General features: G+C 39.2%; 2 protein-coding genes across 17 annotated transcripts in view; one reads left to right on the top strand and one right to left on the bottom strand.

Moving 5' to 3' along the window:
* The window catches only part of MCF2L2 (MCF.2 cell line derived transforming sequence-like 2), a 161,127-nt gene that overhangs the window by 69,759 nt on the left and 66,326 nt on the right, over positions 1-25,042 (top strand). For all 10 annotated transcript variants that reach the window (XM_021394650.1, XM_021394658.1, XM_021394651.1 and 7 more), the window contains 8 exons: positions 1,960-2,084; positions 3,610-3,724; positions 4,354-4,473; positions 6,131-6,322; positions 7,110-7,301; positions 7,668-7,845; positions 14,557-14,660; positions 16,018-16,106. In XM_021394650.1, the coding sequence (XP_021250325.1) occupies positions 1,960-2,084; positions 3,610-3,724; positions 4,354-4,473; positions 6,131-6,322; positions 7,110-7,301; positions 7,668-7,845; positions 14,557-14,660; positions 16,018-16,106 (1,115 nt within the window). The remainder of the gene's footprint in view (positions 1-1,959; positions 2,085-3,609; positions 3,725-4,353; positions 4,474-6,130; positions 6,323-7,109; positions 7,302-7,667; positions 7,846-14,556; positions 14,661-16,017; positions 16,107-25,042) is intronic.
* The window catches only part of B3GNT5 (UDP-GlcNAc:betaGal beta-1,3-N-acetylglucosaminyltransferase 5), a 19,762-nt gene continuing 11,798 nt past the window's right edge, over positions 17,079-25,042 (bottom strand). For 4 of the 7 annotated variants that reach the window (XM_021394673.1, XM_021394671.1, XM_021394669.1 and 1 more), the window contains exon 2: positions 17,079-21,514. In XM_021394673.1, the coding sequence (XP_021250348.1) occupies positions 20,041-21,165 (1,125 nt within the window). In that variant the 5' untranslated portion in view covers positions 21,166-21,514 and the 3' untranslated portion in view covers positions 17,079-20,040. Of the gene's footprint in view, positions 21,515-21,661; positions 21,768-21,882; positions 21,970-22,102; positions 22,126-25,042 lie in introns of those variants that run through there. The other 3 variants (XM_021394675.1, XM_021394672.1, XM_021394670.1) reach the window with 3 other exon arrangements.

Here is a 25,042-nt window from a genome sequence, read left to right as displayed (position 1 = left end):
CTGTTGCTATATAAGAGGGTATAATGAGATCACATCTGGAACAGCATGGGCTCCTGATGAAGCTTTCTTCAGAAAGGGTGAACTCACATTGAAGCAGATGTAGATAACATCCGTAAGGATAATAAAGAATAGATAGTGATCTATTTAGATGATGATTTAAATATTACTGAATGGATTAAAAACATTAAAAACAGGCTAGTGCCTGTTTAGCCTTGCAGAGTTAGACTCCAAGGAAAACATCATTGCTGTCAACAAGCACCTTAGGTTGAACACAAAAGGAAATTTATTATTTTAGCACAAGTACAGAAATGACTATTAGCTTCAATTGGGAGTGAAGAACAGATTTCTTCCCATAAAAGCAGAAAGATCCTGGAGCATTCCTCCCGTAGAAGAAGGGTAATAAACAACCTATTTGGTTTTGGGATGGCATTTAATTGTTGGGTTTGTTGTTGTTTGGTTTTTTTTGTTTGTTTGTTTTTTAATGATCTGTAAAGTTGCCTTCAGCAGCAGATCTGTCCCAGCCAACAGTGCTGCTGTTGTGTTAAACGGCAGGACTTGCTGGCCATTCTCATTCTTTCTTGAGGAAGGTAGGGAATAAATAGTCATTCTCTGCCTCCAGCAGCCATAGACTAATAACTGCCTTCAGAACCTAAGGAATTGCTGTGGCTGGTGGAAAGCTTTTACAGCAGTTTTGCTGGGTACCAAAGACTGAACAGAAAGAGAACTGCCTTGCCTCTACGGCTTTGGGTCAAAAGATAATGGTTTTCCCACATGTTGGAGCCTGGCTCTTAATGCCAGTTTCCACTTTGATTACATTTTTATTGTAGCTTTCCTAACACTCTAAAGCTTCTTCTACAGCTCTTAAGCTGCTACATAAAGCATCCCCTAAGCCTCTTTGGCTATGTCTTTGCTACTTTTTCCCACAAAAGCTAGCAGAGCGGTGCAGGTAATACAATGGTAAAGGATCCCCTTGTTAATCTTCCCTCGGTGGGAGAGCTGAGCAGCTTTGTGTAGCAGCAGGAAGGGCTCCTGAAGAAGGCTTTTAATAAGTGTTTCTATACTGGCATCTTGGGGGCTTTGCTACTCAAAGCAATGTGGAGGAAGCAAATGTGTTGATAGAAAATCTGTGTGAAGGATTCAGCTGTGTAAAAGTGAATTCTTTGCTGACTTGCAGAATCAACAAAACTGCTCTTTACAGTCCTTTTCTCCTGTCCTGGACTCCTTTCAACTGGTAGCACGTGGATGTTTTCTATCCTGCCCTATTCCAGTTGACATGAACTCCCATAAATGATCTCCAAAGATTTGGTGGTGGTCCTTTGTGCAGCCTCCTTCAGTGCTGGAAACAGGAGAGGGCCAGGAATTGCTAGCTTATGAGAAAACAGTAATGACTGTGTTTCACAAGCATCCTCTTGTGACTTACAATTGGATTTCTGAAGAGTTTTATTCAAGAAGTACGCAGTGAAGTGGAGACTCCTTAGCTGATGTTAATTTTTGGGCCTTATCATCCTTTTAGTTTCTCATCTTTTATGCTAAGAAGATACCTTCTGTGGTTGACTCCTTGGCAGCTGGCATACTGTGGCTTATCATGTCGCAATGCTGTTTAAGGAAATTCCATTAAGAAGTGCAATGTTGCAGGTGGCTGAACAACTGAGAGCACACACGTAATTTGTGCTAGAATATTTTATTCAGAAGGTTCCCTCATCAGAAATGCAATCTGCTCAGAACTTATGCAGTATTCTTTTTCTCAGAAATATATCAGTGTTCAAAGTGAATAGATTTAGTCTTTGCATTCATAGAAAGACATATCATTATTGGTAAGCATGTTTTTTTTGTTTGTTCCAAGTATTTAATACCTACAGAAAGTATCCTCCTTTAGCATTACTATGTTGTCCACCTAAAAGATGGGAGAGTTCTTAAAATACGTACATACAATTTGTTTGCCTTGTTTTTGTTCCTCAGGATGAGCTGAAACTAGCTGTGAAGCAGGGGGCCACGCTACTGACGTGCATTAGGGAGCCAGTCACCCGAAGTGCCAACAGCAAACTCAGTCCAGATGAACTAGAAAATGTGGCAACAGTGGAAAGGTTGGTGAAGATTGATTACCTTGTGCATGTTGCTAATTTATTCCTAAGAAATGCAAGTATCATTTACGTCCTTGCTTAAATGATTTAAATATAGATACCGTAAATTCCCACTGGTTCAGTTACTCAGGGTTTATTGGATACATAACTAAGTTTGGCTTTGAGGAAGTTACTGGATTAAGCTGGCAAAATATGTTCAAACAAGTCCTGAATTTCATGGTAATTTTTGGTTGGAGCTCTACATACTCAGCGGAAGGTTTGGTGTGGGACTTCTTTTCCCCATAACATCTTCCACGTTTCTGTGCCTAGTTAAAATGTGACATCTGAATCCATGTGATATGAGAGAGAATGAGCTTGTGCGTGTCTGTGGAAACACTGGAGGAGGATCAGATGTAGATGATATTCTGAAATATGAACCTTCGCAGATGTATAAAAAGAGTAATCGCTGTTCCCTCCTACAGTGCTTGTTATTACCATAAAGACTTTAGTCACTGCTTAGAAATTTCTGCTGTTCCAGTAGATAGAGAAATATCATGCTAGTTTCATTGTGTTTGCATTCAGTGAGAACAAAGCTGCCAAATGTCAAACTGATATTTTTCACTGGCTGCTTTGAAATCCTTTAATCAGTCATCCTTTAATTAATGAAGGAATTTGCAAATTCAACAAGTAGCTTTGATCAAAAATAGTTTTTTTTCATGGATAGATTGAAAACAGAACTTGTTTCTGACAGCAGTGTGAAAGAGCTGTTGGTATTTGCCCCGTTTATTTGATTCCAGCACTCGCTGCATTTCCCTTGTCCCCTGCCTTCCCGAAGGATGCCCAGATATTAAAAAACAGGATATTCAGAGATCTTTTTCTTTTTTCTTCCTATTTAAACTGTTCTACTTTGCAGTATACATAATAGATTATTGAGAGACTGTGGGAATGACTCACTAGTGTGCTGTTGGACAATTCACTTGATACTAATTTCTTTGTGAATGTTTCATTGTTTACATGAAGTGAAACACTGTCAATGGGAGGCATTATGCGCTTCTAATCCATTGTGTTTAGGAGAGATGGACAAGGAAAAATGATTCAGTTGTTGCCTGTTTCTGATGGGTGAAGAAAATAAACAAATTGTACAGTTCTGCTTTAAGCATTCCTTAAATTAACAACTGCATTGTATTCAGTCTGCATTAGCCTGGAGTGAATTATCTTTGAACATTAGGTGGAAGCTGGGAAGAGACAGCTGCCTCTGGGTGCCAGCACATGGAGCGGGTCTATATTCCTGTTGCAGGTCAGGAGGAGGGACTACAAGTGCCACAGTAGCTCCATATAGTTATCTGTTATCATCACACTTCTGTCTATCCCTCTCCATTTTTTTGGTACTCTTTTTCTCAAGGGAAAATGGACATAGAACCTTGTTCTGCATCTTATATAGGTATAGGCTTACTACCATCTCCAAATTGTGCTTTTTGCCATCAATTGATGTAAGTTAAAAGAAATTAACCGTAGAAAATAACTGTTTTTCATTCTGACTTCTTAATAGGTTGTTGGCTCAGTTGGATGAAACAGAAAAGGCTTTTGATCAATTTTGGACCAAGCATCACCTAAAACTAGAACAATGCTTGCAGCTTCGACACTTTGAACATGATTTTAGAGAGGTAAGTCATTGGCTGGTTGTGTCTAGTCTTTGGTAAATATGGTCAAACCTTGCCCGTACTTAAAGTAAATTGACATTCTAAAAAAGAGATCAGAAGAGAAGCATTTCATTATAAAATAATAAAATGCATATTTAAAAGTGAAATTCTTGGTAATAATCTGATCTCTTACAACATTTCAATAAAGCATAGCGGGAAAAGTGCCAGCCATTTAGACCAAAATGTGAAACACAAACTTCATGATAAATTATTGTGTATTTATGTCTGATGTTACCAAATATAATTTCTTCTGTGATGCTAAGCACCCAACCCTACTGAAATCAGTGGAAAACAAAAATGGAAAGCCCAACCATGACTGCAGAGGGTAGAATAATACAATAAGACACTCCAGAGTCAGAGATCTTTGGAACTGTTTGGGCCTAAATAAATCCAAGAGATGAGGGCAGCTCTTTAGAGAATAGTTGGTTGTTGCCACGTTCCTCAGCTTTACCATTTTGAAAGGAACTGAAAAACTAAACTTGGGATGCAGACTCTACCAAAAGATGGGAGTGAATGTTTAGAAGTCATAGGTTTGTTGTAACTATGAGTATCTTGTGATGAGTATGCTTTTTTTTTTCTTTTGTTTGTTTTAGGTAAAATTAACATTGGATAATCTCATGGAAGCACAAGCAGGTTTTTCTGATGTTGGAGACAGTGTGACTCGAGTAGAACACCTCCTAAGGGAACAGAAACAACTAGAAGAAAAAGGACAGGTTTGTGTTCAATACAGTATTCTAGCTGCTCCAGACATGATTATCTAGATGTTTCTATGTCACTATCCTTTACATGGGTCACTATTTCTAATTGCAAAATTCACATCCTCATTTCCAGAATCCAAGGTTGTTCAAATCCAGTAGTTCTGGTTTGTTACCTGGAAAACTAAAATCAGTTGAAATATCTGCGTTTCAAATTGCAGAAAGTTAGGGCCATCTCTGGAATCTGAAAAGCTCGTAAGACTTAACAGGTTCCCTTGGCCAGATACCTTTTAAGACTATTTCATTCAAGCTCATAGCAGTTTCAGGAACACCCATACCTTCTGATATATACCTTTCTTTTCCGGACATTTAGTCTTTACAGTTCCATCACCTATGATACGCATTACTTTTAGTACTATTAGAAAGGATTGAATGAATAAGCCAAATCAGAAAAGTGTGCACATGAACAGATGCAAAAGCTGATGATGATATTTTTTAAGCGTAGGATTAAAATTCAGAAATATTGTGATATTTGCTCATCTCTTCTGTAGAAGTCTAAAGAAATTTAAGTTATAATAACATACATTTCCCTTCCATTGTCCACATCACATCACTTTTTGTCCTGTTAGCCACCTCTAATTTCGTTGTATAGTGACTGAGCTTAAGAATTTTACTCGGAAGGACGTGAAGAATTTTCCAAAATGTATATTCAAATCAAAGATAAACAAAGGCATTACAAATCTGGCAATTAGTGAGTGGAAAAAAAATAGTTTTTTGGATCACTGGGGAACTTAGTAGAGAAAAACAACACCACACATGTATCAGTGTCCTCTGTATGTGAGAAAGATGTAACACTTTCCAGTTTAGGGACAAAACTACTGCAGTTGGTTTTTTTTTTTTCAGTGAGGATCTATCTGCAGCGTATCTATTAAAGCACTAAATATTTTCCTCTTTGACATTCATGGCATCAACAGACAGCTTTTGTACTCAGATGAAGCAAATAACCAACAATAGCTGATGTAGTTTGAATTCGTTCTATGAAATGGAAAATGTTCATCTGTATTTAAAAGTACTCAGCAGAGAGCTGATAATTAATAGCTGAGGAGAGAAAATATTTCAGTACCACAAATTGTTTAAACACACTCCGATTGACTTTACCCTGGCAAAGGCTAGGGAACTTCACATTTTTGAGCTGGGGTTTAAAAAATTGCCACACATGCGTGTTATCTTCTGCTCCTCTGTGAAGATGCCTGCTCCTCAGAGAATTTATAATCCATAACTCTTCAGATATGAGCTCAGCCCGCACAGCCTGAGATAATGTGATTCCTCCTAGGACTTTGCTCTGGTTCCTTCTCTATACTGTGCTGCTCTACTAGCTCTCAACTTGGGTTAAGCATGTGATGGAATATTTTTGTGTTAGGTATATTCTCTGTATGATTTCAAGGCTGTTTAGGTACTTGTCTCTGAACATAGTCTGCAGAGGCAGAATGAACAATAGAGAGAAATAATACTAATGATTAAGTTGGTCTTCAATGCAAATTTAATAACACATCGGCTAGTTGAATATCCCAAACTGTTAACTCTAGGCTACAGCATGGATTACAGAGGTGCATTGCCTTTACTACACATGTCTTTTTAAGATGTAACTTTGAATTGATTCTCGTTAATTTCACAGGAACCTTTGGAGAAAGCCCAGACTCTAGCTCTCCATGGAGAACAGCTCATCCAAAACAACCATTATGCAGTTGACTCCATTAGACCAAAGTGTGTTGAACTCAGGCGTATTTGTGATGACTTTACTAATGAGACCAAGAAAAAGAATGATATTTTGGGAAAGTCTCTTGAGCTGCATAAGCAATTAGATAAGGTGAGTGAGTCTTTTTAGAGAACAGCCCTACTGAAAATAAATCTTCTTATAAGCATAGGCAACTTAGATGAAGAGGACAAAGATTTACTCCTTTTTTTTCTCCATTTTATTCAGGAACCATTGCTATAAAAACCGTAGCAGACGCTTCCTGTAATTATTGTCTTAAGATCATAAAGAGCAGAGTATGAAACTAAAGAAGTATTGAGATAGGGCTAAATTTGACATGAGAAATTAATGCATTCTGATGCTTAAAAATAAACAGCTTACTGCCTGTTCCTTTGTTTTTCAGTTCATGATATCCAGCTGGAATAGAAAGCTAAATGCTCCAAGAATGTCTGCATGCTAATTCCTTAGAGGAATTACCAGAAATTATTGTGAAAACCTGCTTTGGAGTATTTTAACTGAGTTTAATGGGTCTAAGAAGTTTTGGAGAATTTTGATGTAGTTTGAATATTTATTTTTGTTTTGAATAACTGTAATTAAACACTGAAATGAGGTTGGACAGCAGAAAGATTTAATTTCAGCAACTACAATAGCATTCTTCCTACTTGCTCAGAGTATTATTATTTATGTGTTACTGGACCATCTATCTCATGAGAGGTGAATTTAATTTGCTAGTGTTCTATGGCTCTTAGGTGGGGTGTGTTGTGGACAGGACCTGTTGCATGCTAGGAAGTAACATTCATTCCCTTTAGTGACACATTAATGCAAATCTGTATTTCATGGCACTGCACAACATGGACTTTCAGTGACAATGGAGTCCTTATTATCCCACTTTTCTTTAAAGGCAAGCCAATGGTGTGAAGCTGGAATCTACCTCTTAGCTTCTCAAGCTGTGGACAAGTGCCAGTCACAAGAGGGAGCTGAAACTGCACTCGTTGAAATAGAGAAGTTCCTAGCAACAGCAAAGGAACACCAACTCTCTAACCCAAAGGAGTTCTACAATCAGTTTGACACGATTCTCACACCTGAAATAAAGGTAAAAGACCTCAAATGTGTATGCACTCACAAAACAGTAATTGTCTTGCAAGAGGGACAACTGGGCTGTATCTGAGTCTGCACAAATATGCCTCTTTCCCCACAGCAAAAGGGCACAGAGATGAGCACTTGGGGCAAGAGGTTTACTCATGAGCAGTCCTAGAATAACACATACTCCTTCAGGGCAGTGCCAGAAAATTGCATGACTCACAATGCCCTACTTGGTGAAACAGATCTGTGCAAAGTACGTGGGCTGGGCTGCATTATCTTTAGCTCTAATACACCTAGTCTGAGTAACCCAAGTCCCATCTTAATTTGCTTCATCCAGCACTTACAACCATCTACTGTTTGCCTTTTCTTTGCCTAGGCCAATGCCCAAAGGATTTTACAGAAACTAGAAGATGTACAAGAAATGTTTGACAAGAGGCAAGTGAGTCTGAAGAAGCTAGCAGCCAAACAGACCCGTCCAGTACAACCTGTTGCCCCACATCCTGAATCTTCCCCAAAACGAGCATCACCAAAGACTACCAGACCAGCAGGAGTAGGTGGGCCATTAATAGCTGTGTTCAGATACTCAGCAGTGTTGGTTTGTTTATGCATGGTCACACTTAATTTTTTTCATCAGAATGAAAACTTGCACCTGATGTTCAGTGTCAGCTTTGTAGGTTCAGAAGTTAAAAATGAATGTGAAATAATCTATCACATCAAGCATACGAACAAGGATGACTTAAAAAAAAAAAATCGGGCTCTTAGGTCTGAAGTACAGAGCACTTTACAGTTTCTTATTGTCATAGATTCCTAATCCTTCACTGAAAACACAAACCAGGATAGTCACTCCAAGTATGTAAGGTGAGCATGAAGATATCTTTCACAATGCATATACAATAGTACGTGCATTGTTTTCTCCCCAGTGTAACCATTTATTCACTTTCTAGTATTGTTCTTCACTAATTATGAGTTGAACATTGCTTCTTCTTGGAACTTACAGGAAAGTTTCTGATTTGAGGTTAGGGTGTGCCTTTAACCAAAGGCTTTTTAACAGGGACCCTTCTGCTAGAAGGCTGACTGATGTAGAATAACTCTTCAAAGAGTCTCTGACTTTTTAACCCCCACGGTAAACTATAGAAACAGTTACTTTAAGTGCCATGATCAGTATATGTATGCTTACATATAGTGTTCAATGGCATCCTTTGGGTCTTATCCAATGGTCCATTACAAAGCATCATTCTTTAAATTTTCTGTATGCCCCTTCCCCCAGAATGTCAAAGCCCTTTGCAAGTACTATGCTGCTGGTAAGTATTTTCACTGCTCTTTTGCAGAAAGAAAAGTGAAGCATAAATAAAGCAAGTGATTCACCAAGGGGTTTCTCAGTCTGAGTCTGAGATGTGGCTGAGAATAGAAACGAGGACACTGAGTCCTACTCCAAGCCTTGAAAATGAGGCTGTGATATTCTGTTCTTCTTGAAGCTACCCTCTGTTGGAATTTCCTCTGTGCCACTTCTTCACATTCACAGGAGCAACACAAAGTCAGCATTAATATATGGGTAGAATTTAGAGAATCATCATGCAAACACGAGAGGCTAAGAGCAACTTCTTGAATCAGTTATTTTAACTCTTTGTTATTTGTTACCTGGAACATGCCTGAACACCTCTAAAAATTTGCAAAATAGAATATGGTAACAGGAAACTACCATGTTCCTAGGCTCAGTAAATAGAAAGGCAGACAAAGACAAAAAAAATGTAGTCAACAGAAATAGAAAGCATGAAAGAAAGGCTTTTGTCCCTAGGCAGCAGATGTAACAATACCACAGCAGAACTGCAATAGTTGTCTGTGAAAGGAAAGAAGTTATATTCATTCCAGAATAGATTTTGTTTAGTTCAGTTTTGTTTTTACTTGCTGACTCTCTATTTTCCCTAACAAGAAGCGGTAGGGAAAATTCAACCCAGTTCAGTGTGCTAATGGAAAAAAATCTTAACAGATATGAATGCTTAAGCATGAAATACTCTGTTAATATAACTGTGGCACACTTCATTTTACCTGTGCATATGCGTAGGTGACACAGGCAGAGCTGATATGACAGAAAGGGCAGACTTCTATCAGGGAAATGACTGCGACAGTTTCTTGTAACTATGCCCTTATGTTCTCCAGTGACTGTTGGTAGAGTTTTAGTTTAACGAAGATCCATAGAAAGGCAGCTCAGAACTGCACTCGTAACTCTCCCTCGACCCAAATTGTCCCCAGTGCTTTTCTATGGGTCTGGAAATTCTGAGGCAAAACTTTAAATTCACCTCATTTTGGTTTCACAAATGAACTTGTGAATTTTGCAGCAACAGGCCTGCTCGGTACTGGAAAACTGGTACTAGAATGAAGGTGCTCAACAACTGAAAAATCTCTGTACCAGTTGGACTTGGTGCTAGTTTTATCTATGAGAATATGCTTAAATAGCATTCGTGGATCAACCTAGAAAAGACAGAAAATTCTACTGACCCTTTTATAACAAATGCCTTGAGATTTTTTTAGTAGTATGTATGACATGTAACTTCAAGAAAATGCCCGTGCATTACCAGTGGAAGCCTGCATGAATAGTGCTAATGGCAAAACTTGTCCCTTTTTGTGTTGGAAGGAAAGATGTGGCACTTCACAGGGAAATGCCTTTGCTCAAGTTTACTTCTGCTAGCATCATGTTGGCTACCTGTGGACAGCATTTCTGTGTAAAGTTCCTCGGGGAGTGAATTGGAATAGATTGAGAAAGTCAAGCCATCCAGATTAGTGGTGCCAGTGGGCTGTCAGGAATGGTGGGATATGCCACAAAGCCTCAAAGGATAATATCACAGAATCACAGAATGGTTTGGGTTGGAAGGGACCTTTAAGACCAAATATAAATTATTAAGGTTGACTGTAGTTAGCATTTCACTATTTTCATTCACTTTTAATTCTTCCAAATTTCAATTCTTCTGAATGAAATTTTCCTAAAGACTCTCTTATTCAGCCTGACGTTTTCTTGGAAAAAAAATCGATAAAAATGGTTCCGCTATCTCAGTGAAGAAGGCTGAAAACTCCTTTGTTTTAGTTACCTTTGTAGCCAAAGCTGAAACATTGCAGTGCCAGTTGATTTTGTTGCTTCTTTTGGATTTGGCAGAGTTTTATGCACTTGGAAAAAAAACTTCTCGGCTCATACATGTTCATTATGGATAACTTACTACAGTTCAGCTCATTTCCTTTGTTATCAGTGAAAATGTATGGAACCCAGGGACAAAATATTTTTCTCCTGCACTGCTTGTTTCCTTAGAGTATCATCTTGTAGCAGCTTAAGCCCTTCTTAATGCAGGGCTGTCACTGTCTCCCTTTCTCTTTGTGCAACACAGCAGTGTGTTTCTGACTACTTTTCATCAGTACTTACAGTCACATAGCTAGTGGGAGCAAAGGAGAGAACCGAAAACTGTTTCTGTGGGTTGGATTTTTTCATTTGTGACTGTTTTCTGCTGCTTTTACTCTTGCTGACATGAGAGAAGCTGGTGCAGTAAGTGTCAAGGTTCCAACCCCATTTAAAAACTCATGTGGGTGTTAACTTAGGAAAATTTCTTTTTTTTTTTTTTTTACTAACTAGTGCCACTACATAAAAAGGTCTACATTGAAAGGACAGTGAAAGACTGAAATCAGAATTGCTGGGCAGGGTGTATGCTCTTGATTAAGCGGTGTATAATCTTTAATAATCTGTAAAATCCATTTTAAAAATGTCGAGTTGGTCCTCCAGATTAGTCTTATCTCCTTTGATCTCTAGCTACAGCACTCAGATCTTAGTGTGGTTGATAACAGCCTGTTATCTCTGAGAAGTGTTGTGAAAACAGCTTAGTGGATATTTGAGAAGCACGTGAATTGTAAAAAGGACTATTTAAAAAAATTGCATATATATTTTCAGAGCAGAGACTGATATATTGCATGGATAGTAAGGCTCTGGGCCCCCACTGAGAAATACAGATAAACTGGAATACTGAGACTCATTAATTCAGTGTTTGTATTCTATACGCTGAATGAGGCAAGGGTCCTTAGGGAGGGAGAGAGAAAATAACACGTGCAACATACTCATCAATGGTTGGACCAAGATGCCTTAACAGAAAAAGGGCAAAATTAGGGTTGTATGTGTTGCTTTACTTCTGGCATCTTTTCTAAATGCTATAAAATACTCACTTAGGGATTTCTTGTGTGCAGCATAAATGTTAAGTACAGGAGCAGAGAAGTCAAATTTCTGTTAGCTCATTAAGCAACGAATATCATTTGCAGCACATTGCACATGCAAAATCCATGACTCACCCTTATAGGCATATTAGAAGGCCAACTTGGAACATGAAATTCATATGGAGGGAACACAGCTGGAGGTTTTTCAGTCCTTTAAATAATAAAAACTAAACTGGTTCCACCCCATTTAAATGTGTGTGACTGCTCATTGGATCCCTTCCAGCATTCCTTACAGTCACTAATGTGTAACACTCGCTAACTAATAACAGCTGGATAGAGGATTAAAGGAGAATATCTTTCAAGAGTCTGGGGATGGGTGCAGGGGAAGTGAAGCAGCAGAGAGATTAGCTGACTCAGAAAAGATGATGAATGTGATTTTTGTTAATTATTCTTGGGAAACCATTCTACAGTTTAAGATATTTCTATAAAAGAAGAAGAGAAAAGATGCTTTCCATTTTGTGGCTGTAAGGCTGCTATTACATTTAGCCAAGTTGGAGGAAACCGAGTAGTGCGTCTCCTTACAGAATAATATTCCATTTGCAGGGGGCCTCATTCTACGCTGCTTAGGTGGGCAGATTTTCAAGAGGCTCAACAGCAATATTGCTAGAGCAGAGAAGCAGAGATTATATTGCCGAAGAATGGAAAATAGTTTCTGTATCAAGCCATTTGATGATAAATCTTAGATGCTCTGTTGTTTCTTTAGCTGCCTTAGCATGCTGTTTTGTCATCACCAGCATAGAAAACCACTAGTAAATCATTCCTGTGGGACAGCACATGCTGCAAGCCCCTGTGAACAGTTTAGCAGACTAGTCATTTCTATGACTGCTCTTGCTGAAGAACTTTGATTCTGCTGTGAGTGATCAGTGAGAATGCACAAACTCTCCCACAGAAGGAAAAAGAGGGGGAAGCTCGTGACTGGGACATTCGTACAACCTGAATTTAAAGCACGGTACTTACATGAGAGGCCTTTGAACATCTTAGAAGTGTTGGCTACGTGTCATAACCCTTGACTACATGATTTGTGTCTCTTGCTACCTGATGAGTTGCATTTGCTCTAAGAGGAGCAGTGATTCCATATTTATCATGCAACTTGTTCGTAAAAAGCAAGTAAGCAGTATATTAAAGGCCCCACAGGAGAAGCAAAGCGGCCCACCAGGTGAGCGAAAGCAATAGACCTAAACCCTGTATTATTGTAAATAGCCTTGCAATAAAAATTTAACTCTACGTACAATGCTCTTTAACAATATTTACTTTTAAAGCAGGATCAAAAAAATAAAAATATTACCCCGATCAAAATTAGATTTCTTTAACCTAATATCCAGGGGAGTACAGTAAAGCAATAGAATGAAAACATCTCGATAACCTGCAGACCTTAGCTTGTGCACAGATTGTTTTCCCTTGCTCCTGTGCCTTTGTTCTTCCAGTAGGTGACTGCACTTTTATGTTTGGCTTTCTCTGACCTTGAAACAGCCAGCTGTACTGAATTCTGGAAGGGAATTTCCCTTATTAAACATTTCTAGTTCTGCAACAATTAGTGCAATAATAACTGGCTTCTATTTGGGCTGTTTCTCTCTAAATTATTTCAAAAACTACTTAAATATAACAACATGAAGCACTCTCTGGATGTAGACCGGACAACAATGTAAAAATACTCTGATGCATAACCAAAACCAGATTGCTTCCTGTTTTCATTTCTGGGTCAAATTAAAAGAGAGTATGTTTGCTGTGGCGACCTGAATCAAATTACCTCCCCTGAAATACAGGTGGTTACATTTGATTTTTTTTCTGTGTTCATCCTTCTGAAATGTGTCATACTGATGAAGCCAAGACTAAGCTAGAAGACTGTCCTGAGTAATTTCCTGGATCAAAGAGCATCTTTTTTAATAGCATTCCACAGCTTCTCCCAGGGAAAGAGAGAAAGCTATTATAGCCCAATTTCATGAAGAAAAGGTTACTAGATGCATTTGAAAACAACAGCTTTTATTTCTGGAAAAGTTCTTATTCAGTTAGAAAGTTTTCCCAGAATAAAACCAAAAAGGCTTTATCTCAAAATTGCAGTGTTTTTGTTCTTTGCTGCCTGACCCAGATACTTTCATCATTTCACCTGGTGTACGGATTTGTTTGTATCATGACATGTATGCTTGCCTGTATCCATTCAGCAACTAAGAGGAAGGAGCACCATTTGCCTTGTATTTACATAGCATGCATTGTGTACTTACTATCTACTTACTAAACTACTATGTACTTACTAAGTGCACAACTAAAGATATAAAGTGTAACTGAGAAATTATTTTCTATTCAAGTCAAATATACAATTCTCCTTCTCCTAGTTCATTCTAACACTTTTCCTTGGATAGCAGTCTCAGGATGAGAGGTTAATTTGTTAAGGAGGATTTTCTAGTAGTAGCATGGGATGACTTGCTGTCAACAAATTTTCAGAGCCTGCAAGGCCAAACAAACCTGACACGACAGAGCATAGTCTGAAATAATTTCCTCAGATTCACTGTCAGTGCATACATGATCAGAGTGACTTGCTGAACGCTTGCATATTTACTCTTTTCAGGCTTGTTCATGTCGTGAAACTGTAAAGGAAACAGTCCTTTATGATTTGACTTTATCAAACTATTACCAAAACAAAAACATTTATTTGGGAAACCAAACAAGTAGCAAACCATGAGCTTAAAAACGATCAAAGTGAAAACTAACCAACCATTGATACAGTTGGCTAACATTTATTTGTGCTACTTAAAAGATGGTTGGTAAGGAGGAAGCCAAACTGTAGCAGTCATTACAGCATTGAGCTGTACATTTCAATTTGAGACACAGTGGAGCAGCAGGCAACGCAGTCCATTCCCTGGTGCCACCTGCTCCTTCACCTCTACAACTACAATTCCATTCTCTAAGCCAGATGCCGGTTATCAATGAAGCAAAAGGAATATTGCTTGGTGCATATATTAGGAAGTAGGCTTTCAACTTTTAGCACAGGTTTTCTAATGTTATTTTCTTTTTGACTTCTTCAGCTACCAACAGGAGGTCCACAGAAATTACTTGTCCTCCAAAGTCCATCTCTGAGGTAGAGTTATCAAAAAAGAAAAGCATTAAGAAGACTAAAGGTGGAATTAAGGTAGGAGCCTCTGAGTTCTGGGGACATAACATACTGCAAGAGAATTCAAAACAATGTAAATGTATGTTTACATATTTATACTTATTTTTAAAATAGAAAAAAATATTTACAAGCTAATTCTCTGCAAAGCCTTTTTTACACCTCATATTGCAATTTTAAAGTTACTGTGATGCCAGCATTAAGATTTCTGCTCATGTACGTATGAAAAAGAGGTTACACTAAAATAGAAATAATGAAGGGGGCAGTGCAGAGTGAATGTTCAATGACGGTACTTTAAAAGTGCATCTAGAGTGCCCCTGCTTTTTTATAGCACATGAACTATTTTGCTTCCAAAACTGAAATTTTATTCAGTTACATTCCTCTCATGGTATCAGGCACTTACAAAAATATGATGTACTCATTCATGTTTAAAATCTACTTTCCAAGACTACAGTGCAAAATTTTCCCCTCTCTCCTTCCTTCCTATTGGTATATTGTTGATTTTTACTATAGTTTATTAATGGATCATCAAAATAGGTAAATAATTTAGTTACGTGGAATAAATATAGGGTACTATTAACTTCCAGAAACAGCTGTTCAAATGCTTAAGAACTTAAAGATTGCAATGGAGTTTAGATTATCTCTCAGCTCACCACTTGATTTGTTTCACTGAATTTCACATTCTGCCTTTGAGTAAGCTCAAGTACTGCTTAGTTCTAAAGCCACAGGCAAAAGGAAAGAAAACCTGCCTAAAATTTGCCTGGAACATACTTGAAATGATCCAATTTGGTAAGACTGGATGAGGAAGTAGGTTAATATGATTAAAATAGTATGCAAAGCTCCTGTCCATCTCCACGAGGGACCAGCGTTTGCACACGAGCACAGTGCCGAGCAGTTGAGGGTCTGTGCTGTCTTACATAATGCTGTTATCAGTACAATGACAAATTTCTAAGAGGCACAAGATAGATGTCCCAGACTTCTCTAGTTGGCACTGTTCAAAAGACTTCAAAAATAATATCTGCCTGAAGCCAACAGTGAAGAAAAAAACCCAACAGAATTTCAGAGTCTAAGGAACAAACCTTTATGCCTGATTATCTACCGAAGGAGATAAATTCACTTCTTATACTAGAAGAATCCAGGAATAACTTTGCACAGAAACAAGAATACCTCCAGTGCCAATAGAATTGGAAAAATGGAGACAAAAGTTATTTATAACTTGCACATGTAAGCAAATTATTTTAGCTTATCAGGTGACTTACTACACTGGTTCTGTATTACACTGGCTATGATGTACTTTCATTCTTGTAAAGAATTAAAATGCTCTAAATAAAAGTATCAGCAACTAAGTATTTTTGCATTGTATATGCTTTTTGATCAGATTGAAGTGATGCATGAAGAGAGTCAAGGGGGATCTAGCAGAGTCTTGGTTATGAGTGAAAGCGATGAGAACCTGTCGACGAGGAGGAGGTAAGGCAGCACACATTAGTCACTACATGACATAAGTCATTAGACTCTGCCTTGCAGATACCATTTACCAGTTATTAAAGGTCATCTCACTGTGTTCAAAAAACTCATATTTGACTGTATACCTCTGAGAGGCATTTTTTTTTTAAATTCAAATGATAATCCTCTAGACTCACTTTCTAGTAACTCTTAGAAAAGATTAATTATTCCACCTAAAATATCAATGCTGTACTTATTTAGTTTTACAAGTAGCATCAAGCACACACAGTTTTAGTTGAACTGCACTGTCTCTAGGCCAAAGAATCAGAATTTGAAATAAAAAAATCCTCCAACAAGTCTACAAACCAAACCCCTACTGATTCAATTTCCTTTGTTTTCTTTGATGTAAGTAATTTTTACTTACATTATGTCTGTTTCACACAGGTACACACTTCAGTTTTTTGATACTAAAGAGCACTAGCTTGTAATACTATGCAAATCTGAGGCATACAAAAATGAAACGTACTGTTATCTGAACATAAAGCAGGCTCAAAGTATTTTCATGGAGTGTAAAAATTATGACTACCACTGGTCACCAGACTATCAGCTAGTTCTCAGAAGGTACAAAATGTGTTACCTACCAAAATAAGTTCTACTTCAAATCACATCTCTAGGGTAATGATTGTCTAAAGAGAAGGCGTGAATGTGAAAGTTCATGTTAAGAATAGCTTAAGCTTCTAATATTTTGTAGTTTTCCTGCACGATTTTAGACTCATAAACACACCAAATAAATTCTGAAACCGTTTCCTTTCTTGGGAACATCCATTTCGCCTTTTGTTGCATAAAAGGTTTGGAAGTTTAGCGTAAGGTTGAACAGGAGAAAAACCCACAAAAAGCCCCACACAGCACACACAGGAGGACACTCCCTCAGCATCCTCAGAACAGCATCTAAGCATCAGAGCCGAGCTTGTCAGTTACAAAGAAAGCAACAAGAAATTTCTATTCTTTTTTTTTTTTAAAAAAAAGAAACAAGTCTGTTTATTCAAATCAAATTTTACAAAACAATTGTCTTTTTGTGGTACAGAGCAAAGTTAAAGAATAAATATTGAATACTTTGTATAAAAATTAGTAATATCAAAGTGAAATTGATGCAAATCAAACAAACAGGTAAAAACAGTTTTAGCATTAAACACACTGTGCAACAATGTCAAACTCTTAATGAGGCATGACCATTCAGGCTGATACAGTTGTATTTGTAGAAGTAAAACCTGACAGCCCTGCATTGGAGCACCAAGATGATTATTAAAAGAGGTTCTAGTTAAAGATGTACAAATGTTAAAGTTGGTGTGTAGAACCAGAAAGTATTTTTTTTTTTTAAATAAGTGCATTCATACTTTTCTTTTTATTCATAAGCAGCTTCCTTTTTCACTGCAACAGAAGAAAATGCAAACTACAAACACCAAGTACCTTTTAAGAAACAACCCAAACAAAATTTAAATTAGCTGTAAAACAACGTATTTCAATGGTCAAAAGTGAATTTCAAATAACAGCAAGCTACATTTAAGTAGTGTTTTAGATGTTACCTAGGTCACAATAGAAGTTTAAGATACTCACAACTTTAACTTTGCTTCTATAAGTGAAAACAAATCCTAATGCATAGTTATGCTAGAAAAATTGTAGTCTTAGTAGAAGACTTTGGTTGTATATAAATTTCAAGATCCTCCTTCCCCTGAAGTGAATGGGGCAGCATTTCCAGTTGTGCTGTTTTACTGTGCACCTTATTGATTTAAACAGCCCACAACAGGTCCAAGATCTGAAGAAGAATCTTTCCTTCAAGTGCTGAACACCCTGTTCTGTGTGCATCCCCCCCCACCCACACTTACACAGAGCCAGCAGGTTATAGATCTAGCTTTGTCTTGTTGCTTTCTTTAAAAAAAAATAATCTCAGATTGTAATCAGTTTGTTTAGGCAAGAACACAAACTAGGTTTGTTTTTCTGGAGTACAGCTGTTGCAGTCCCATTATTTTAATACTGATAAATGACTTGTTTGTGGTCTATACATACCCAACATTTTGTCCGGTTAGAATTATTATTTTCCTCTTGGAAAACCACTTGTGAAGTTACATATTCACTTAATCCTAGTAGCTACCTAACATCCATCTGAAATGGCAGTTTCAGGAACAGTCAGCAAGCTTACTGCTTTTTATCTGTGCTAGCCTGTACCGTTAGCCATTCAAATCATTGAAACCACAGCATGGCTCATTGAAGAGCAGCAATGATTTAAACAGTTTACCACTTAAAGCTTAAAACTGCCATGCCATGTACAACTGTTCTGAAGTGAAGTTAGAAGACAGATTAAATACTTCACTGCTCCACACAGCAGCAGGAAACTTCAGGCAGAGGAGAAAAGGGCAGCTTTAGACAACTCAGAAAGCAAGAAGGATTGCTTCTGTAGACAGTATATTATCAGTAGATCTCAAGACTGTGACAGATACCAGGTACCCTGCAAGCTTTTGGGTTGCATCTTACTGCTGTGCTGATAAACTTGACTCATACAATCATTCAGAAATAGTTTTATGACACTACCCATACTATAACTTGTTCCAGTATTGAATCAATTCACAAGCAATATCTGACGCACCTTGCATAGCCTGTATGTGCACCAGGGAGAGCTACCACAGGCTTAGCAATTAGAAACCAAATTACCTGTCCTGAGAGACTGTAAAGACACCATTTGTAAGTTATACAGGAAAACACTGCAGTTAGAACCTTGTTTTTACAAGATTTAGATGGCATCAGAATGCAACTCAATGGCCAGAGTTTCAGCACCACCTAGGTTTACAATGCACAGGTATTTAGTTCTTCCTGCATGTGATGTTAATATTTAGCTCTATTCAAGAGACAGGGTTTTGTGGACAAAGACTACCCTGACATTGTAAAGAATCTTTTCTCTTCAGGAAAAGACTTTAGGAGAAAAGTTTTAGTGATTTTGATTTTGTGTATTGAGTTTCTGTGGATCACCATTCACCGTGACATCAAACCTTTGTGCAGAAAACATTCTCCTTATTGAACAAATGCTGAACATGAAACTTTGCTCTTTAAAAATCGCTAACCGCTTCAAACTCGCTATAAGTAATACTCAAGGAACACAGCTATGATTTTCACTTGCTTTTCACCTTTAGGACCACAAACAAGAGAAAACAGAAGCACTGTTAGAAGAAAACCAGTCTTAAATGCACTTATCCCACTTATTAAAGATTGGTTTGTTTATATATACAGCTTAAATTTTGAGAAGACAGAGATTAGCTTTTACATAAACAGTAGATTTTCATCCTTTCCAGTTCACTTCCGATCTAAAGGGAGCTCATTTGCCACTTAGAAGAAGCAAGTCAGAAGGCACTGTTTTCCTTACTTCAGAAATTTAGGGGGCTTTGAGAAAAAGACTGTAGCAGGTCTATACTTCCTGCACTGTCAGTTGTGGAGGTCCAGGCATATTTTCCATGAAGCATTCAAAAATACCAAATATATGTAACCAACTTATGCTGGCTTGAACTACTAAATTAAGTCACAAGTTCTACCTGCCTCTTGTTTTGAAAGGACTTACTAACAAATGCAAAGTAACTGATATTTTCACCAACTATTTCAAAGTTTAGAAGTCCATTACAAGTTCACTTAATGATCATATAATTCAAACTCTCATCCTATGAAGAGTGTAAAAAAAAAAATAACAGTAATAAAAACAGGCTACAATGTACAATGTTGTGGTACAATAGGAGAGCTATTCCAATAAGTTTCCGAACAGAACTTGGCACCATCCTCCCACTATCCTGCTTCATTTCCTATCCCACCCTCCCAACCCCACCCCAGCTATTCACATTTACGTACATTTTGAATAAACAGCACAAATAGTTGTTGCTCTGTTTTGGCTCAGTGGATCTTCAACACAGATATTCAAGTATTAAGAAAATGCAGCTGAACAAGGATATGTGTTCTCATAGTACAGTTTACAGAGAAGCATAATGTTAACTATTCTGCAGTATAGTCTACTCCAGAGCCCCGAGGAAAGCTTTTTAACTTTGGGATCTGTAGCCTGCTTCCAGAGATAGTAAAGGTCATCCACATGTCCATGAGATGTCATCATTCTGTTGTAAATGCAGGGATGATATGGAGCCTTTCCTTCCCCAGAAAAAAAGGCATGATACTGTGGTACAATTCCCATTTTGTTGGCACAGAGGCCCATGAAGACATCATCTATATAAAGACTCGTATTGAGAGTCAATGAAGCCTCATACACTTTAGCTGCTACATCACTTGATATTACATACGCAGCTCCTGCTGTGTAATCAGGATAAGAGGGCCACTGGTACATTTCATATGGAACATAGTATTTGCTAGTTTTATCTCTTACTGGAGGGGATCCACGATGGACACGGCCAATCCAGAGATCTTGAACTCCCATTCGTGCTAGACTTTGGAGATAAGCAACAAGATTTGGCATATGGATAAATATATCGTCATCTGCAGACATAATAAACCTGGCATGAGGACAGTAGGCATTTACCCAGCTGAACTGTAGAAGTAATTTAGTAGTAAGGTTGTGAAAAGTATCCAAGAAGTCTTGCTGAATCAAATCATTGTATTTCTGGTCTTCCAGATAAAGGTCTCTTTGCCGCAAATGATCTCTTGGTTGTCCCAAAGCAAAAAGAGTTTTAATGTTGGCATTAAGATTAGAACGAACATATTTCTCATTGCCCCAAGTCCGTCGAATTGCGTCCCTCCGATGACGGTTTTCAGGAGAAGACTTCACAAACAACAGGAGAAGGACATCCTGCTGTTGACATTTCTCTCTGTGGTTCATCAAGTACTGGTAGCTTGCTACTCTGTCCAAGTTATCCCTGCTGATGGACAGGCTTTCATTCACAAAATTGTAGCTGTTTATGAGGTATCTGTATGAATAGGACTTCATATGGCTTACAAAGCGATTATCAAATGGTCCCCAAAAAATCATGACACATAGTATGAAGCAAGTGGCAAATATCTGCAAGAACTGGCATTTTCTGACTCTTCTGGGACTAACAAACATTCTGATGCAGTTCTTGTAATTCTTATCCCTGTTCAGGATCAGAGTTATTTTTGTCTTTTTTGTTTTGTTTATAAAGAGTGCTTGTAGTTTACTTTGAGAGCACAGTGTCAGTCCTTCAGGATAAGTGTCCGCTGTAAGGCATGATGTCTTTCACTCAGTATGGTAAATCCAGCTTCCTGCACAGATTTCACAAGTCATCTTTCTCAAAAACATTCTTCTTGTATTGGAAGAGAGCAGGCAGTTTTGAAAGACAAGACTTGCAGATGAGTTCTTCCCTTTGTGGCATCTTGAAGTGACAACTACAATTCTAATTTGATCTTCTCACGTGCCAGTTTCCTTCACGACAATCCTAAGAAGCGGAGGGAAAGAAGTGTTAGTGAGTTGCTGTTAACTCATCTGGTGTTGTTTTGGGAGGGAGGAAACTAGGAATCTGAAGGAGGTTAGCCTGAAGCCTGGGGGAGGTTAGTGAAGGAGAACCCAAGGCAGGAAAACCCACTGCCAACAGATAACATTTCGTTCAAATCCTTTAAGCTGGAAGGGAAACTGCATGCCGTCCAAGTTCACAGGGTGTCTCCGGCAGCCTCTTAAAGAGTGAAGCCCGCCCAGGCACAGTAACGGCTCCCAGGTGCGGGTGGCTCTGCCACCAACGGCCAGAGCCGCGGGGCAGCCCTCGCCCCCTCACGGTGGGTCCCCGAGGCAGCCCCTCTCCCTTCACACCTTCCCCTTCTACCAGGCTCCCGGAGCCGACCGGGGCCGCCTTCCTTCCTCCCTAGAGAGCCGCGGGGCCGCCCCAGCGCAGTGCCACCGCACCCCTCACGGCCGCCGAGAAGGGCGAGGCCGCACCTCCGACCCCGCGCGGCCGCCCTGAGGGCAGGGCGGGAAGGTGCCGGCCTCTCCGCTCGCGCCGGCCCGGGCAGGGCACGGGGTACCCTCCTACCTGCTCGAGCCCTCGGGCAGCCTCCTCGGAGGGTAAGCAGCCCTCTCATTTCCGTAGAATGTCTGAGAAGAACCGCGCCCCCAGCTACCCCCGTCAGACACCCTGTGGTTAGCTTGGGACCTGTGCTTTTTGGAGGACCGTACAGATAGTCTCTGTCTGCACCCCAGTCTCGGATTGAGAGCAGGTTATGCAGCAGGCTGCACCGGCCGGAGCCGCAAGCCCCTCAGCTAGGCACTTCACAGCTGCTCTTGCACCACAGACAGGGCTGTTGCAGGGCTTCCTCTTTGCCACAGCTCGCGTTTTGGGGAGGAATCGAAAACAAAGCCACCAACGCCTTCATGCCCTGCGAGATCCAACATTCTGTTCCTGTACCCAGTGCTTACTCTCACTACACAACAGCCCGAAGAAGCAGCTGCCTGCCCACCCTGTGAGAGCATTGGGTGAGCTCTCTGCTCAAGCCAGAAGAGCAGCACTAGCATACACCAAGGAATGGCACTCCATTCATTAAGCACTTACTGCAGGCAAACAACCTCCAAAGCAAGAGAGCGGGAGCTCCTGCTGTTACATTAGAAGTTACATGCAACACAAACACTTGGAAATATTATTTTACCTACTTGAGGTCTTGCAACTGGACAGCATTAGGAGAAAGCAAGGAACTAGATAGCAATAGCAAAACGCAGTGCACTTCTGTGCTGTAGTAATCAGCAAGGGGAGGAGAGCTGATGGCTCAAAATGGAGCCATGGACCGGTGCATTGAGGCTTGCAGATTGTGGTGCACAACAGAAAAGCTGTATGGGCAGTCTGCTGAGTAACAATCAGTCAGTCAGCACTTTTTATAGTATCAGTTTAAATCCATTTTATTTTGGAAACATTAACTTAAACAATGCACCCCAGAGTTATAAACTCAGCGACTTCATAATAGAACACTACAGCAAAGATTATTATTGTTTCAGATGAAGCATGGGGATGTAGACAAGAAGCAGGAGCACTACAGAAATCTAGGCATTTGACAGAGCCTTTTGGGGAAGCAGGTCTAAAATTAACTACTTCTTCCTGAAAATGAAGATCAGTTTTAGTCTTCCCCTCTGTCCTACATGCTTGTTTTTACTCCTCTTCACAAATCCACACGCTGCATGAAATTGGCCAGTTAACACAAATGCCACAGCACTGCCTCACCCAATTAAGTTTACAAAGTGTACATCAAGTTGTTGACTTACACAGCAGATGTCATGAAAAGGGAAGAATGAGGGTTGCACCGTAAAGCTTTTGGCAATATGCAGTCATTGGCTGCTTAGTGCCATCAGAATAGCTTAAAAGCAGCTGTCTGATTTTTCAATGAGTCAGCACAAGGCAAAGTACCTGTACTTACTTGGTAAGTTCCTGGAAGCTTACCATAATGCTAGTCACCAAGTACAACTTTTATGGAGCGTACTTGGATAACATGTTTGGCAAAATTCTGCCGTTTCCCACGTCACCTGGTAAAAGGAAGCAGCAAGAGAACAGTCAACACCAGAGTGACAGGGTTAACTTGAGGCTGGTAGTGAGACTAACCTATGTGACAGGTATCGTCATACCCAACAACAATAAAAATCCCCACAGAAATCCCTGTGCAAATAGCTTTAATTATGGAGCAGATGTGGGGAGACAAGATGAGCATAGACCACATTTCCTGCTCTCTAGTATCCTCTCAGTCAGAGGAGCTGGAAAGAAAATTAGTTTTTCCTTGAAGAAAAAACAAACAAACAAACAAGCAAACAAACAAACCAACCAAACAAGCCTTACAAAAAAAAAAAGTCAGCTGACTAAAAGGTTTTTAGCCTAGTCTCATTTGATCTGGTTCAATGGAATTACATCAGCATTTAGTAGAGAATTTGTTCAGAATCCTCCTCAGATTACATGCAAATGCAATTATAGTTAAGTAATGCTGCTAGCATTTAAAGAACCTTCCCTCCTCTAACACCCTGTCATCCTAAAGAAAAAAAAAGCCCAGAGACTTATAGAAGTGGTAATGCCAAAGAATGTCCTTCAATGCATAAACTTCATAGCTGTTTGCAATAGCAATCCTTTGAATTTACTCATGCCCTCCTCCTCTGAACAAGTGGACTCAACCCATACCCCACAGAAGCTATTTACTGCCAATAGATTCTCTTAATTCTGACAGGAAAAAAAACAACAAAAAAGAAAAGAGCAGCTTTCTTCCTAGCAAGAGGAAACTGTAGGACAGATAAAATTATACTTGGCAGTCATTTTTTCTGACTATAATTAAGGTGTTTCTGCTGCTTCTTGGTGTGCATTTTCTTACTTGTGGCTTGGAAGCTTTTAGATTGAAGAGAGACTGGGTGAACCAAGCTCCCAAATAGTTCCTTGTGGCTGCCTTCCCTTCAGATAGATGTAACAAAATAAAAAGCCTCACAGTTGTGTGTGGTCTTCCCCCATTTGCAGGCCCTAAAAGCTTTTTCCATCCTGTAGCAATCCTACTCTTCCTAGAGGTGTTTGCTTATTTAACCCATTGGCATTATCATAAATACAACTGTGTCATTTGAATGTAGCAACTGTTTACAATTCTGTACTTCACATTCAATTAATATTTTAGTTCTGCTTTCATCCCCGGAAAGAGTTATGCAATAGGAAGTCTTCATGATAATCTGTGGAGTAACCACTGTGGAAAGTGGATCATTAGGGAGCTACCTCAAGTGTCCACAGAAGTCGGTATTTGCGAAAGTTAGTATGAGGTTAATTTCAGGATAGAAGTAAAACAAGTTTTTGTAAGCTCAGTGAGGAGACAAGAAACCAAAGAGGCAGACATCTCAGATTTGAGACAGACATTCATAGGAAGGATCCAGAGGGAACACTCATTGCAAGAGTGTGCAAGTGACCACAGGCAGTTGATTTAGGTCAGGCTGCATCTAGGAGCTAACTTCAGTTTACAACAGGGCTCGG

This window comes from Numida meleagris, chromosome 4, assembly GCF_002078875.1.
Source record: "Numida meleagris isolate 19003 breed g44 Domestic line chromosome 4, NumMel1.0, whole genome shotgun sequence".
NCBI classification, from domain to species: domain Eukaryota; kingdom Metazoa; phylum Chordata; class Aves; order Galliformes; family Numididae; genus Numida; species Numida meleagris.
This window is presented reverse-complemented; position numbering and strand designations above follow the sequence as displayed.